At 40.0% G+C, this 17,835-nt stretch overlaps 1 protein-coding gene across 2 annotated transcripts in view; it reads right to left on the minus strand.

Moving 5' to 3' along the window:
• LOC146004696 (uncharacterized) overlaps positions 1-17,012 on the minus strand; it is a 46,849-nt gene extending 29,837 nt beyond the window's left edge. Inside the window, exons 1-2 of one of the 2 annotated variants that reach the window (XM_083143645.1) lie at positions 16,868-17,012; positions 2,653-3,100 (exon numbers count right to left, since the gene is read on the minus strand). In XM_083143645.1, coding sequence (XP_082999771.1) covers positions 2,653-3,031 — 379 coding nt within the window. In that variant the 5' untranslated portion in view covers positions 3,032-3,100; positions 16,868-17,012. Of the gene's footprint in view, positions 1-2,652; positions 3,101-16,867 lie in introns of those variants that run through there. The other variant, XM_083143646.1, reaches the window with a different exon arrangement.
• Positions 17,013-17,835: the final 823 nt, after the last annotated feature.

Consider the following 17,835-nt stretch of genomic DNA (forward strand, 5'->3'; position numbering starts at 1 on the left):
TTCCGCACTGTATACAGGGTGTCCGGCTTAGACCTTTAACATTACAAAAGAGCATAATTTTGCAGAGAAACCCAATTTTATCACCAAAATTTACATTTTGGTAGAAAAACTCATGCATTTTTTTGTCCCAGCACCAGCAATTCACACAACCTCGATATGAGCCCCTCCTGTGGCACGGCAGATGCCGAACCGATATTCCAATTTCGTCCAGGTATTCACTAGCATTTGAGGGGTCACATTGTTAATCGCCTGACGAATTCTGTTACGCATATCTTCCAAGTTCTCGACGGGCATACTGTAGACTTGGTCCTTGATGAACCCCCAAAAGAAAAAGTCTAGGGGGGGGGGGAAGATCCGGCGAGCGCGGAGGCCAAGCAAGTAGTTTAGATCCTCTTCCTATCCATCTTCTGGGAAAATGTTCATTGAGAAATTCTCGTACAATGATAGCAAAATGTGCCGGGTCTCCGTGTTGTTGGAAAATGGTGTCTGGAGGCATTTGAGGCACAGCGTAATGCTGAAGCATGTCTAAATAATTCGTTCCTCTCACTGTTTCTTCAGCAAAGAAGAACGGGCCTATTATCTTCTCTTTCATTAACCCACACCACACATTAAGTTTTGGCGAGTCTCTCAAATACGGCAATTTTGCTTGTTAAGTTTGCCACACGTGTGGAATGCAGCTTCATCAGAAAAGCACACCTTGTCCAGAAAAGCATTGTTGTTGTCAATTTCGGTTAACATTTTGCCCTAAGACGTCTGTCTTTTAGGTTTATCATCAGGATATTTCGTTGATCTAACTGGATCTTGTACGCCCGAAGACGTAACCTTTTGTGCACAACGTCATGGATAATAGACCGAAGAATGTTGAGCTCTAAACTTGCACGTCTTATTGATTTTCTTGGACTTCTTGTGAATGCAGTGCAAATCACTTCAATGCTTTCCTCTGATACCTTCCGCTTCGCGTACTTCACGCGCACCGACACAACACTTCCAGTTCCATTTAGTTGTTTATCCCACTTAACAATACTCACATAGGAAGAAACATTGTCGTGACGTTGAAGATTGAATTCACGCCGAAAAGCACGTTGAACAAGCTTCACAGATTTGTTTGTTGCCAGTGAAAGAACGCAGAACACTTTCTGCTGAACCGTCCACTCCGCCATCTTGGAATTTATGCGTTACATGCGCATGCGCGTCACGTCAACTCGAAGTACTGGTGATTCTTGCAAATGGCCACAGTTTCCAGTCCCATACAAACAATAAGTTTCATTTGAAGTTGAATGTAAATAAAGTTATACTGTTTTGTAATGTTAAAGGTCTAAGCCGGACACCCTGTATATTATAATTCTCAGCGGTCAAAGTCATCAGCGCGTTACTAATTACTTATATAAGTCTCAAAATTTCAGTCCTTTGATTGAAGAGGGTAATAATCATGAATTTTTGGATAGACTATGCTTGTTTGAAACAAGTATTGAAAGTGTCGGAAACTTATGATTTCTAAGGAACCAAAGAGTGTAATTTTTTTGTCTCTACATTTCCTAGAATAATGATTTTGAAAAAAACAGTTTCAACATGGTGAGTGGGTGTGAGTGGTTGAGATGAAGATACTTAGGTAAATTTGTCTTAACTGTTTAATGCCGTGGTTAGAGAAAGAGAAAAGCTCGTTTTAACTGCTAACTGGGTATGATAGGAGAATGGACATACTTTTCAGTGCAGTGAGTAGGAAATCCCCTTTCAACTGATTAATGGGTAGGGACATTGAATTTTCGCGATGCGCGAAATCGCAAAATGTGAAAAAAAGATGCAATTTTGAACAATCTGGACGTAACTACACCCCCAATGATGAAGTATGCATGAGTTTTATTCACGAAGTAATGCGAAATGTGTGCTTTTCCATGAAATGAACGCTTTTTCGCGAAATAACCGTGAAATATCATCACATTAAGTAGAAAACATGCAAAAACCGGCAATCGAGGTTGTGCTTGCAAACTGTCGATTTGTAACGAAACATTTGCCTAAAATTTCCTACCACTTGCAGCTGAAGAACGTTTTATCTTTAATCACATCAGGAAGATGCTGCATATTGGGATTTCCTATGCACATAATCTCAGTTCGAAAACTTCGCTCCCTGTCAAGCTGCCTTCCTTTCTTTCCCCGAATGTCTACCCAACTTCCAGTTTCATTGAACTTGCTAGCTGTAGCAGCGATAATATTAGTCTGTTTTGTTTTTTTCCACCGCTGGTATATACTGCTGATCTAACATTTTATTTACCGCTCTCCTCAGTTTTTATTTACCATAAATTTGTCTCCCTATTAATGGGTATGGGTACTTGGAATGGAGCTACTCATGGTAAACTCCTCTCACCTGTTCAATGCAGTGGGTAGAGGAAGAGGAAAACCCAATGCAACTGCTGAGAGAGTGGTTAAGATGGAGATACTCAATGTAATTCCATTTTTACCTAATCCATGCAGTGGATAGGGCAGCTTGAAAACACGATTCAACTGCTGTGTTGGTATGAAAACTGGGAGATTTTTAAGTGCTCTTGTATTACTTGCTCCAGCTGCTGCAGGATGCTACAACTTTCGAGTGGGTACAGGCGAGTAAAAATTAGTGTTTGCACACCTGTTACCAGTCTTGTGAACGTTGACGCATACCTACACTTAAAGTTGAAAGTTTTCTTTCCTCTTCTTCATCCATTTCATTATCCTCCCTTTCCTCCTGTGTTTCGAATTTAGGTTGAATGTCATCATCAGACCGATCAGACATCGAAAGAGGGCGACAGTTGCACGGTTTGTAAGTTGCGAAATCCAGACTCCTTCCATATTCGCTGAATGGCTGGTCCCTCACATCAAAAGTAGGAAGATCACGTGCTCTTGGGGCTGATTGATCTTCTGCATGTCCTTGCGGGGAAAAGATAGCCTCCGTCGATTCTGGGATGTTTTGGAGGAAGTGCTGTTTCATCTTTTTCTTCTTTCTTGGGCATGTCTTTTCATGGCAGCAAGCGCAGCTATTTTGATCAGGTGAGCTGTTCATCGCAATGTGAACACTCTTTTAATTTAAGGACTACCGGGGTTAGACTGGGAGTACTGTTGCGGATTTGACCTGTAATGTAAAAAGGGCATTGCGTGTTAATACTCTTTTTTCGTGGCTGCCTTCACACATTTGTTTCAGGACCATTCAGTACAGTTTTAAGCTGTGCCAATGAGGTAGATGACTAGATAAGTGTGGCAGAAAACCTGAAATTGATTGTCTGTTGTTGAAGTAAATTGTAACTGAAGTTATGCCTAGCTCTTTCTGCTAGAAACCGTTGCTATTCTGTTCAATGATGAGGGTAGAACAACTTCATGTTCAGATAGCTGGATTTTTTCAGTATTTGGAAAGTTACTTTTTAAAAGTAACTAAAGGCCGATTCACAAGGACAGGTATTTCCAGTAGGAATGCCCTAGTTGGCACTGAACTGGATACCTGGCTGGAACTTATGGCTGCCAGGCTGACTGCTGGACTGTTTTTTTTTTTTCATTTTTTTTTTTTTTACCTAAAGTTTCAGATACAGTACTGAATGACCATTTTACACTGAAACACTAACAGCAGGAAAACAACAATAAAACAAGAACAAAATAGAGTACAAGATGGCACTGAAAACAAATCAAAATTATACATACATCGTTAAAAAAATTTTTAAACTTTGTTCTGGCAAGAATATGTCCACATTTGGAGGCAGGTTATTGTATGAGCAAGGAAGCCTGTAGGAAAGAGACAGCTGCAGAAGGGAGTCTTGTGGTGGGATTGTGAAAGAGCTTAACATTGCAGGTTGGCCGTGTGGGGACGCGTAGATGAAATTTGTTGAGCAGAAATTCAGATTTAGTTTTACCATTCATGATTTTGTGCAAAAATTTCATGTCTGCTAATTCGCAACGAGTGTGTGGTGGTTAGATATTCAAGACAGACATAATGTCTGATTAGTAAAGGTGCCTCAGAGAAGGTATTCTGTGGCGAGCAATGGCGAGGAAAAAGTTAAGGACAGAATGAATCCGGGAGAGATTTGTTTTTGAAGCCATGGTCCAGATAGGAGAGCAGTATTCAAGCATGGGGGAGATAAGGGATTTGTAAAATATGCTCATGGATGGTTAGTTTTGGATTTCAGTGAATCTGTATAGAATACCGAGAAGCCACATTGCTCTTTTAGTAGTGTTCGTAATGTGCTCATTAAAGTTTAGTTTTTCATCGATGATAACTCCAAGGTCTTTTTTAGAGGAAACTTTTTTGATGGGATTGTTTTCAAGATAATAAGCAGAATCGAGTTTGTTCCTTTTTAGGGAAATGGTGAGGTAGGAGCATTTCTTAGGATTCAATTGAAGTTTCCACTGGCGACACCACACAAGTAGTTCTGTAAGAGCTTGCTGTAAAGTTAAAGCATCGTGTTCTGATGAGATTTCTGTGAAGAGTTTACAGTCATCGGCAAACAGAAGTGTATTTATAGGGAGAGAGGACAGTCTGTTGGGGAGATCATCCATGTAAAGAAGAAACAAAAGTGGGCTTAAGTGAACTCCAGACAAAACAGGAAGATAGCTGGAAGAGGTGCTGCTCTCGTGCACTCAGATAGTCTTGTAGTAAGGATAGAAATTTCCCATGGATGTTAAATCTGGATTGTAATTTATGAAGAAGAAGACTATGATTTATTTTATCGAAGGCTTTTTAAATGTCCAAATACAGGGTGGTGCAAAATTCCGTTTACAACGCGGAGGAGGTGAATCGCCAAGTAAAAACAAGGAAAAAATGTCATGTGAAAAAATGTCGAAATCGGTACCGTTTGCGAGTGACAGGCGTGCGAAAATCGCCTCACACCATGTTTATAGCACGATAACTCAAGAAGGAAGAAAGATATCAATGTCGGAATAAAATAATACAAACAAAATCGTACCTGACGAATACAATGGTGCAGCAATTGAGGCCCAGTGTAAATTGCGCAAGGGGACTCTCAAAGAAAGTGGGGAATCCCCTGATGGAAAATATAGGAAATTTACTACAATTTTCTACATAATATTGAGATCGGAATGTAAGCAGTAAAAAATGACGACGTATGTCCACATGTCCCACTACTGCTGGGACACAGTCCCACACTCAGGAAATAGGAAATTCACCCGAAAATGACGCTATGCCGTCAGATTAGGCTGAGATTGATTTCAACTAATTGATACAGAAAGCCCCACTAGAGGCGCTGGGAGTATAGGTCACCTGTTACGTATTAGTGTTGGTGGATACTACGTAGAGAGTGTAGTCAACCGTTGTTCTTCCTGTCTGTTCTGCGTGTCGCAGCGTGGAGTTTAGTCTGGCGTGTGTGTGTGGTTGAATTGCGCCAAGGAATATTGTACGTAGAGTACGTATTCCCGTGTTCTTTCTCGGTTTGCAACAATTGCGTGGACACCTGTGTGACATTACGTGGGTGCTAATCACGGTAGTTGTGATCCGTCACTCGGAGGGAAAGTGCCCCTGTTGCTGGGCAGTTCGAACAGGACAATGGCGGAGTACTGTACCCACGAGCTTGCTGATATGCATCTCGTTTGTGGAGAGGCAAACCGAAACAGCCGTGAAGCACGGCGTTCGTATCACGAACGTTTTCCCAATAGGTGGTTACCAGCACATGCACTCTTTCAAAGACTTGATGCTCGACTGCGTGAAACTGGATCTCTACTACCCCGTAGGTGGGATTGTGGAAGACCCCGCACTGTGCGCACTGTGCAATTTGAAGAAGACGTGTTGGACGCGATACGAGACCGTCCTGACACCATCACATGTGTCATTGCTCGTACGCAACAAACCACCATAGCAATGTGTTCCGCGTTATTCAGGAGGAAGGATTGCACCCATACTAATTGCATAAGGTGCACCACATACTGCCCACGGACTTTCCCCTACGCATGGATTTCTGCCAATGGTACGTGCAACAAACTCTTGCCATTCCAGATTTTCCAACAAGAGTTTTGTGGACCGATGACGCAATGTTCACCAGGGACGGCATGTTCAATAGCCACAACAGCCACGTCTGGGATATGGACAATCCGCATGCAATCATTGTGCGCCATCATCAACATAGGTTCGCAGTGAATGTGTGGTGTGGCGTAGTAGGTGACCACTAGATAGGCCCGTACATTTTGCCCTTTACTTTATGTGGTGGGAATTATCGGGTGTTTCTACGTGACGTATTACCTGAACTTTCTCGAAAACGTGCCACTGGCAGGTAGACAACGTATCATGACGGCGCCCCCTCACAATTCGACCGGGGAGCCAGGGCCTTACTTAACGATATTTTCGGCGATCGTTGGATTGGCAGGGGTGGACCTTTACCGTGGCCACCTCGTTCCCCCGACCTCACACTACTGGATTTCTTTGTGTGGGGAGAAATGAAAAGGCTCGTGTATGAAACCTCTGTGGAAAGTGCTGAGGATCTCGTTGCTCGTGTTAGTGCCGCTGCTGGGACAATTGTTGACATGCCAGAGGTATTTGCGCGTACCAGACAATCAGTGCTTCGCCGATGCCATCTTTGTCTTGAAGTCAATGGCGGACATTTTCAACAAAGTCTCTGAGTATACCGGTGTTTGTGAGCCCCTATCAGCACCGCATAGTGTCCTTTAGTGAAAGGTGCGAGTGAAGATGCTGGAGATCGCTGTACTTCATACCATCGATCTGCATGTGCGGAGGTTGTGCGCTTCTCAGTGGAATCCCTTCAAGATGTGCTGTGCCTCGAAATGTTACATGCCATTGTGTGCGTTTTCTCGCCATTCTCCGTCTTCATTCCTTCGAGGATTACCCACTTTCTTTGGGGAGCTCTCTTGTAGTATGTACAGTCTGACGACATGTGGCCATTGTTTAACTTTTGTTTTTTGTACTGCAAAGTAGTGTGTCAACATTAAGGGATTGAAAGGGCCTCCCCGATGGTGCACTGGTAGTGTCGTCGCCCTGCAATCAAGGGGTCCCGGGTTCGATACCCGGTGGAGGCTCATAGTGGTTCGGATCCCACTTTAAACTGTAGGTCTAGTCCCGATTAGCCTTACTGTGCATAAACTTAAAATACCAAATCAACCAACCATTAAGGGATTGAAAACATTTTTTTATGATTTTACCGTATTTCTTTCCATTTGGGATGGTGTCCCAGCAGTAGTGGGACATGCGACAAATTGTTTTCTTTTCTTCTTCGTACCGCAATGTTAACCGTGTACAACAGGAGATTTGCAGTTATTTTCCTATTTCCCGAGTGTGGGACGGAGTCCCAGCAGTAGTGGGACATGTGGACATACGTCGCCATTTTTTACTGCCTACATTCCGATCTCAACATTATGTAGAAGATAGTAGTAAATTTCTTGTATTTTCCATCAGGGGATTCCCCACTTTCTTTGAGAGTCCCCTTGCGCAATTTACACTGGCGCTCAATTTCTGCACCATTGTATTCGTCAGGCACGACTTTCTTTGTATTCTTTTAATCCGACATTGATATCTTTCTTCCTTCTTGAGTTATTGTGCTTTACACATGGTGTGAGGCGATTTTCGCACGCCTGTCACTCGAAAACGGTGCCGATTTCGACATTTTTTCACATGGCATTTTTTCCTTGTTTTTACTTGTCGAATCACCTCCCAAGCGTTGTAAACGGAATTTTGCACCACCCTGTATAAAACGTCAAGCTGGGAATTATTTGAGATAGACTGAGTAGCATGTGAAAGTAATACCGATAGATTGGTCAAGCAAGAGCTGCCTGGAAGGAATCCATGATGATTAAGCTGTGTTCTAATTGCTATACTGGCTTTCTCTGCTAAATTCTTTTGAAACAGCCAATAAGAGCGAAAGTTTGGTCATGTGAAGATAATCTTGGAGGGTTTTTGTCTGAGGTTTCCGAGTCTTGGATGTTTCTGTTTGTTGCTCGATGAAAAAAAAAACAGAGTTCATTAAAAAGCTTGCTGAATATAGTCCACGCGTTTACTTCATTAACGTTCAAGAACTGAAGCGAGCTGCCGCCATGAACGTGGGTGGTGTTAAACAGCGGATGAGTTGTTTTCATCCAATCACACTCAACCTTCAGCCAACGGGTTTGTGTACTCCACGTGGAGTCTCAGTCACATGACTGTGGATAAGCTGTTGCCGTAGTTTACAATTTCAATGTGGAGACCGTGGGAAGGTACTAGTGCTGGGGACAGACAAGGTGGCGTAGAGTAGATGTGGAGAGTAGATGTGTGGCAACACTGTGCGTTGAATGTGATTGTTGCAGCTGGTACGAGGGTCACTATTTATATTTTGAGCCTAAACATGAAAAAACCGGAATTTGGCATTGAAAACTGCTTTATTGTTTTTCGAAGTATTCTCCTTTATGGTCAATACACGTTTGCATTCGTTCGAACCATTTGTCAAAGCAGTTTTTCCAATCTTCTTGAGACACCTCCATAATATGGTTTTTGAATGCATCAACGGCATCTTCCGCCGATGAAAATCGTTGTCCACGCAATTTATTCTTGACAATCGGGAACAAGAAGAAGTCATTGGGTGCCAAATCAGGACTGTACGGCACATGACCCATCAATTCGATTTTTTGACTGTTCATAAAGTCGGTTGTTAGACGAGATGTGTGACAGCTGGCATTGTCTTGATGAAGAATGATCCGATGGCGTTTGTTTGTTTTCCGTATTTGACTGAAGACCTCTGGCAAACAAATTGTTGTGTACCATTCAGAGTTGAACGTTCTACGTTCCTCTAAAGGCACAGTTGCCACATGACCAGTTTTCCCGAAAAAACAGGCAACCATTTGTTTCGATGTGCTTCGAGCGCGAACAACTTTTGTTGGATTGGGTTCATCTTGAAACACCCATACAGTCGACTGCTGTTTACGTTCCGGCTCATATGCATATATCCATGATTCGTCACCTGTTACAATCTTATATACGTCTTTTGAAGCACCACAATTGTATTTATTGAGCATTTGTTTGCACCAATTGACGCGAGCGTCTTTTTGAGTTTTTGTCAAATTGTGTGGGATCCAACAAGAACATACCTTTCTCACAGCTAAATGATCATGTAATATTTTATATATGCTGGTGGAACTAATGCCTATGGTTGCCTCAATCTCACAGTATGTCACATGACGATCTTGCAGTATTAGGTTTTGCACAGCATCAATGTTTTCTTGAACAACAACTGATTTTGGACAACCTTCGCGAATCTCGTCGGTGAGCGAATGGCGGCCACGATTAAATTTGTTATACCAGCATTTCACAGTGGCAAAGGATGGGGCTTCATCACCAAATATGGAAGTAAGTTGATCGATGCACTCTTGTCTTGATAATCCACGTCGAAAATCGTAAAAAATCATCGCACGAAAATGTTCACGAGTTAATTCCATTTTATTGTTGTCGCGCAATCTCCAAGGCAACATAAACAACACAAATGAAGCTATTGACAAAACGTTTGAAGTAAGTTATGGTCAATAATGCCAGACGATTCCGTGCAAACGTAAAATCGCGCCTAACTTCAATCAGTGTTGCCAAGGCTCAAAATATAAATAGTGACCCTCGTAGGTGCACTCTGTGGAATCCAAAACTAACGGTCGTTAATGAAGCTACATATCATATCATATTTTCTTTCGAGCCAATTTCTAGCCCGTATTTTTGTTTTTACTCTTCTAATTTTAGTTTTTAATAAGAGCAGTAGCTCTTCTCCTTCAACATTCTTCAATTCACTCTCTTTAGTTTGTCTGCTCAGCGCAATGTCTTGTGGGAACAAAAGTATTCCGCAAGTACGATAACAAGGTTCGGGAGAGGTGAAAACTATCAGTAGTACCAGACTACTAGACCAAGTCCAACTGGAAAATCCAGTAGGGTAGCCTCGTGTGATTCAGGCATTACTTACAGTTCCTTGTACTTGTTTCAAATAGTAATGTTCTTGTTAAAGGTTCGCATAACAACTTTTTGTACATGCAAAATAGTCTAACACAGTTATTTTCAGTGGTTTTTATTTGATTTTATCTGCGACGTTTCGTTCTGGTTTCCCAGAACTTTTTCAAGCTACACACACAACAACACAACCTCACATGGTTAGTCGATCTACACTTCTGACTAGCCATGTGAGGTTGTGTTGTTGTATCTGTAGATTGAAAAAGTTCTGGGAAACCAGAACGAAACGTTGCAGATAAAATCAAATAAAAACCACTGAAAATAACTGTGTTAGATTACTTTGCATGTTTAAATAGTAACTGAGTTACAGTTAATCATTTGAAAAAGTAACTCAGGAACAGTAACCTGTACTCCCAAAATCAACTTTAAGTTTCTTTTACTTATTCCTTCTGTCAGCGAATTCCAGCAAAACTAGCGTCCCTGGATGTATGACTGTCAGAGCCGGATTAAGACTAAATTGGGCCTGATGCTGCTACTAAGTAAACTATTTAACGTAAAATTGATAGCATTAACTTGAAATCTTCGGTGAACAATAAACACGACGACGTTATAGTTACGTCACAGCGCAAAGAATAATAGTAACTGTATAATAAGTAACGCTGTGTCTAGGCATCCGAAATTGGGGCTCCAAATTTCACTTTAAGATTTATTTTCAGGTTAATATAGCAAAAGAAAACTGTTCGGCTTTTGGAAAATTCTCGTCTGTTTTCATTTGGGCCTATTTCAGGAATGGGCCTAATGCTGCAGCATCAATAGCACCCGCCTTAATCCGTCACTGATGACTGTGATGTCATATACGAGTATGTGCAATCCATTCTCCTTATCGAGAGGTCAGATTTACCCAACAGCTCATTCTGCACAAGCACAGACTTGCTCTATTCACGACTGTTGAGCATGCTCTTTCCCTGAGGTGACACACCGCTGGAGAGAGTGCGGAAAGAACTGGTGTAGCCGAGCATTTTTATGGCTGGGTAGATAAGTGGTCCCTTCTCGCGAGAAGGGTAAATAAAGGTCCAGTCTTAAATTTGAACTATTTTGTTATGCATTGATGAGTCGTTGCTTTATTGAGCAGCTGCGCATGGTGACTTTGAATTAATTGACGGAAAATCGGTTACTTCATTACGTTTTCTGTCACTTTTAGCAAATTGCATTGGTGATGATCAGATAAAACTACAGTAGACAAAATCTACTGTTAGTAACTGTACTCTACTGTGTCTCTTGGAAATCTACTGAAACTCAATTGTTTCCTACTGGACACCTTCAGTAAGCCTACTGCACATGTACAGTAAAAGAACTATAAATGAAATATTCTCTTCAGCCTTACATGTAATATTGTATGTAGTGCGTCTAGCTCAATTTGTTGGCTGTAAAGATAACTTTTCATTGCTCTTGTTTTACAATTTGTTCTTATATCTATTTGAAAATCTAAACACAGTAGATGTTTCAAAACACCTATTGATCTACTGAAAACATTACAGTATAGAAATTACAAGTGAAAATATGTTCTTCAGTATAATATTTAATGTGAATTAAGTGTCTCTAGCTTAAGAAGGCGGGGCTGTAAATATTACATTTCATTCTTCCTTATTAACAATTTTTATTGATATCTGTTTGAAAATCTGAACACAGTACAGTAGATGTTGCAAAACACCTATAGATCTACTGAAAACAGTAGAGGCAGAGACACTAACAAAGAAAGCCATGTCCAGGCCAGGTCTCGAATCCGGGAATTCTGATGGCGAGATTGAAAGTACATCCAGATTGATACTCACTGAAGGCACATTGCACAGTGGTTTGAATCACACTTTAAACTGTAGGTCAAGTCTCGATTAGCCTATCTGCACATAAAGTCGACTTAGAACAATAACTCAAATCGTGTATGTACAATCACACTGTTTTTTTTTCCTGGTGGTCGCAACCGTACTTGTGCCAGCACGATTTTACAGTGAGATTAGTGAGGTGTATATCGTGTACACAAAATACGCACATGGGCTACAAGCACATACATATATAGCCTCTTGCTAGTAGTTTCTTTATATCTCCTTCTTACTGTCTATCATTCCTTTGTTAATTCCTCTTTCTTTCATCTGTGCATAAAGTGGACTTCAAACAGCAAATCAATCAATCAATGTACTTGGTCTTTCTCTATATCTCATTCTTCTCTCTCCCTCATTTTCTTCTTTACTTATCTTTCCTCTCTCTTCCTCTGTTGCTTCTTTATTTTTATTTCTTCTCTCTCTACCTTTCTCTTCTTCATTTCAGTTCATATCTGGGGGACTATTTTGCCTTCAGAATATTTTACCTTAGGAAATCCATGGCCTCATGTTACTGATTCTTGACATAACGTTGACATAACGTTTTTAAGCCCAACACCCAATATGAATGGAGGACTGCACCTGTTGCTGGCCAGCAGATCACTCAGATCTTGTTGGAAGATCACATAGTAATTCACCAACCCTACCCCATCTCTGATGCTCAGAGAGCTATGACAGGACAGATCTATAAATCCCAGCAGAGCAAAATGTTGACCATTTCCCTCTGTTGGTTGACTAACTGCAGTGAACCAGCCACTGAGCGAAGGGGTCGTCACTATGGTGGAAAGACTAAAGAGGTGGATCCAAGCCGATGCTGAAAACTCTCCCTTCAGGTGCAGGACGTCATCTGAGTTGCACGAGAGGACTACGGGGCATCCACTCGCTCTACAGTGAAGCGTTCTTTGTGAAACAAAACATTTCAACTACAGACTCAATATAACTTCAAAACAGGCGAAACAACCATATAATGGTGTACCGAATGGAGGATGTGATGAGGTTGTAGCCCCCAAATGAACAGGCCAAAAAATTGAGAAAAAAAATTAAGGGTATAGTTAAGAATGTGGGTATCTTGCAAATATCAAATAGAATGCTGTGAAAAAGTTTCATTTCACAGCCTTACCGGTTCGCATGAACCTAGTGTATAGCTTTCTTCTGTGGTTTCTATTAGTCTTAAACACACAGGAACCTTCATGTCCAAGCATATTAAGTGTCAGACTTAGCGAAGGCTTCGACTTTCAGTCCAGACTTGGGCACTCCTTTGTGAGTGTTCTCTGATGGATTTCATGCGTCATAATTATTTTTCGCCATCATCATAGTCTTACCTTTATTTCTTCTTTTTTATTATTTTTTTGTGAAATGCAAATTAAAATTTTAACCATACACTGTCACAATTCTGCTCACCTCTCTCTCATTTGAAAAGCAGTTTTAATGGGTTATCGAAAAACCACTAAATGAAATGGCTCCAGGCATTAGTTCAAAGCATTTTGCATAGCTTGGACAAAGGGTAGATTTTCTAAAAGTGGGAAGATAAACTTCTAGGAGAATTTGTCAGTTTGCCATTGCGTGTTGTGTGGTGTGAAGTGTCTCTTTATCTGTAGTTTGTTCATATGTGATCTCATGTTTTTCCTGCCTTGTGTAATATACTAGCATCCTATAAGTTTATTTGCTTTGCTATAATACAGTTCAAAATAGAAAGAAACATTCTGCAATATTTCAGTGCTATTACGAAAGAACATAACAGTACTGGTACTGTGAACAAAACTGAAGATGAGCGTAACAGACATGGCAGATCTTGTGTTTATAATTTTACTTTGCATACAATAAAAATAACAATAATAATTACAATTGTTATTTTTTAATATGCATTTAATACAGGGTGCCCGGCTTAGACCTTTAACATTACAAAAGAGCACAATTTTGCAGAGAAACACAATTTTATTACCATTACATTTTGGTAGAAAAACTCATACATTATTTTTTTGTCCCAGCACCAGCACTTCACACAACCTCGATATGAGCCCCCCCCCCCCCCCCCCCCCCGTGGCACGGCAGATGTCGAACCGATATTCCAATTCCGTCCAGGTATTCACTAGCATTTGAGGGGTCACATTGTTGATTGCCTGACGAATTCTGTTACGCAGATCTTCCAAGTTCTCAACAGGCATACTGTAGACTTGGTCCTTGATGAACCCCCAAAAGAAAAAGTCTAGGGGGAAAAGATCCAGCAAGCGCGGAGGCCAAGCAAGGGTTTTAGATCCTCTTCCTATCCATCTTCTAGGAAAATGCTCATCGAGGAATCCTCCTACAATGATAGCAAAATGTGCCGGGGCTCCATCTTGTTTAGGGTTACCAGACGTCCGGATTTTCCCAGACATGTCCTACATTTTAGCCTTATGTCCAGCGTCCGGGAGGAATTTGAAAAATATCATAAATGTCCTACATTTTGAGCGTCACATAATATTAATTAGGAAAATACGTAACAGAAAAAAGTCATGCAAATTACAAGTCTATGGACTGCGTTTCCAAACTCAATAGTGAAATTTATTTTGATTCAGTCATTGCACAAAAAGAATAAAGTTTCTCCTGCTATTTAACAAACGGGAAAACGGAAGCAATTAATGAACAATGTCTTGGGACCACCTTCTGATAACGTCACTGTTCAATGCCTGAGCAGAATTTCTTGCCTTAGGGTTTATACTGATGGAACAAGGTGTTGCCATTCTTATTCAATATTCAATATAATTTGATTGTAAAGCAGGGGTATAGAGAACAAGTTTTTCAGGGTGTTTGCCAGTCAAGAAAGTCATGGAAGTCAAGAAAAAGTAAAAAATAAACAAATAGGTCAAGAAGTCACTAAAAAGGCAATACATTCTTCTTGTGGTCAAGAGTTTTTGCTATTGATTGGTTGATTTAGTTGATTTTACTTCATTTTTTTTCTGCCCCATTGGCTAATCGCGAAGATGAAGATGAATGATGATAAGATAAGATGGATGAATGGATAGTCATAAACATATAGGGACAACCGACACAAACCTCACATAAGATTATACTGGCTGAGAGTCCAGATGCCAAAGCCTCGCTTGTCTGCCAAACACAGTTCAGGATGCATTAATATGAAATAGCAGATCTAATTCTATTCTTAAATTCAGCTTCAGTTTTCATCTTAACTGGCCCTTTGGTAGGGATTTTCATTAAATAAATATTTATTTTCTTAATTACTAATTTCCAACTTTACCTAAGAAGGATCTAGAAAAGTCCACAAAAAATCAAGATTTCTGGATGTATTATTTTGGTAGACACCCTGTTATTGAACTAAAAATTACCCAAGATGAAACCATTTTAAATTACAGTAATTGCTGATTATTCGTTTGCCATTACAGGTCATAATTCAAATGTTGAGAGAGTAATTTCATTACCATCGGCACAACAGACTCGCAAGATAATTATTTTTCATAAACTAATGTAAAATGTTTGGTATTGGTCCCTATAATTTCAACGAGTTTGACTGTCCACTCTAACATCAATATATAGTTTGACAAAACATGAAATTTTGATAAAACTTGTCTCCTCTGAGAAGTACCATTTAAATCAAGTAGTAAGAGGTGCATTGATTAGTTTGATTGCAAGTTTTGAAATTTTGCATTTAAACATTCGTTCGGAAATAATTTATTCAAAACTGAAAAGTGTCATTTTTCAACTATTTCCTAATGTGTTCTATAGAAATATGTATTATTTATTGAGAATGTGATGCATCCTACATTTTGACTTAATGTCCTACATTTTGGGACAGCATGTCCTACATTTCCCTTACAGCGATCTGGTAACCCTAGTCTTGTTGGAAAATGGTTTCTGGAGGCATTTGAGGCACAGCATAATGCTGAAGCATGTCTAAATAATTCGTCCCTCTCACTGTTTCTTCAGCAAGGAAGAACAGGCCCACACCACACATTAACTTTTGGCGAGTCTCTCATAATTTCACGAAACTCATGAGGATTGTCACTTCTCCAAATACGGCAATTTTGGTTGTTAACTTTGCCACATGTGTGGAATGCAGCTTCATCAGAAAAGCATACCTTGTCCAGAAAAACATTGTTGTTGTCAATTTCGGTTAACATTTTGCCCGAAGACATCTGTCTTTTAGGATTATCATCAGGATAATTTCGTTGATCTAACTGGATCTTGTACACCCGTAGACGTAACCTTTTGTGCACAACGTCATGGATAGTAGACCGAGGAATGTTGAGCTCTAAACTTGCACGTCTTATTGATTTTCTTGGACTTCTTGTGAATGCAGTGCAAATCACTTCAATGTTTTCCTCTGATACCTTCCGCTTTGCGTACTTCATGCCAGTTTCTCTTAGTTGTTTATCCCACTTAGCAATACTCAAATAGGAAGGAACATTGTTGTGACGTTGAAGATTGAATTCACGCCGAAAAGCACGTTGAACAAGCTTCACAGATTTGTTTGCTGCCAGTGAAAGAACGCAGAACACTTTCTGCTGAACCGTCCACTCCGCCATCTTGGAATTTATGCGTTACACGCACATGCGCGTCATGTCAACTCGAAGAACTGGTGATTCTCGCAAATGGCCACAGTTGCCGGTCCCTTACAAACAATAAGTTTCATTTGAAGTTGAATGTAACTCAAGTTATACTGTTTTGTAATGTTCAAGGTCTAAGCCGGACACGCTGTATTAGTAGTGCGTGGATTCAATTGTGATTAGCATTCTGGTCATTGACTGACACCACTTTAAGCAGTGCATGAAGGGTGAAAATAGCCTCAGTACTGATACATCCATAATGGTTTTATTCTATTCAGTATTCAAGTGATTAGTGAGATGCCAAGAAAAGGCAACTTTTGAAGTGAAAAATTTACAGAAGGCATACATATCACGACTCTCCGCATAGAATCACTTCTATTCTCCCTGTAAAAGTTACACTTATTGTGAAGCCTGTACATTCTTACCTTGTTATCAAGGGGTCAAAAGTTCAACCCCTAGTGCAGGCACTTTACATGCTTGTTCACATCTTATATGAGACAGGAGATACAGTAACGATTAGTATATCTCTGCATAATCTTGTACAACATGTACTTACATTAGGTGAAAGTAATATAATTTACCTTTGATTAGTTTTGTCTGTTGTTGGAAAACCGTTCAAATCAATAGTAAGCTTTTGGACACATCATCTGAAGCACTGATAGTTAAACACTTAAAATTTTTTGATTCCAAATACAAAATTCTAATTTTAAATTTTGAGCTCTCAAAGTTTTCTTCTTAATAATTTGTAAAGGTTGCTATGCACCAACAATGCTAAGAATTATAATTGTTAGATGTACTTTAAATACTGGAACTTAACTTGTATTTCCTAACTATAGAACTAATTACACATGCATTATTAAATCTGTATGCCAATGCCTATATTCCTGGACCTTCCTTACAACAACTTAATAGTATTTAAAATTAAACTAACGTCACCCTGCAACAGCTTTTGAGGGAATAGATCCATCAAGTGGCTTTTCATGAGTCCCATTGCCACTGTTTTCTAGCTCTATGTAAGGGCCTTCAATTGTGAAAAGTGAAAATACAGACATCATCCATTTCTCTTCAAATAATGCACTGAAACTAAGTTTTATTAGTATTGTGTAATTATTACAAACACAGGGTTTCTTCATGAACCACCAACACTTGACAGCATGCAGAGCAAAAAATCAGGTGAAGCCAGGCCAGCTCGGTAGCTCAGTTGGTATGTTAAAGAGATAGAATATGAAAAATAAAGAAAAATCCTTGTGAAAAATCCATTCATTGGATAAATTGAGTACTCTCCCACAGATATAATAATTATAATTTGTTAATAAGAATAAATTGTTGTTCTTTTAACTTGTATCAAGCCTGGCCTCCTCTACAAGAAAATGTATTCACACTCATGTTCCTGTACACATTCTTTTGGCAGAAGGACATTCTTCTGTAGACTCTTCTCTAGCTCTTGAACAAATCTTCATCTTGCATGCTGCACTGATCCCTCTTCATCTATCCAAGGAAGAAATATTGATCTGCAAAACCATTTTCCCATCAATAGCTGCCAGGAGAG

Source organism: Lepisma saccharinum, chromosome 22 (genome assembly GCF_977018435.1).
Source record: "Lepisma saccharinum chromosome 22, izLepSacc3.1, whole genome shotgun sequence".
Lineage (NCBI taxonomy): Eukaryota > Metazoa > Arthropoda > Insecta > Zygentoma > Lepismatidae > Lepisma > Lepisma saccharinum.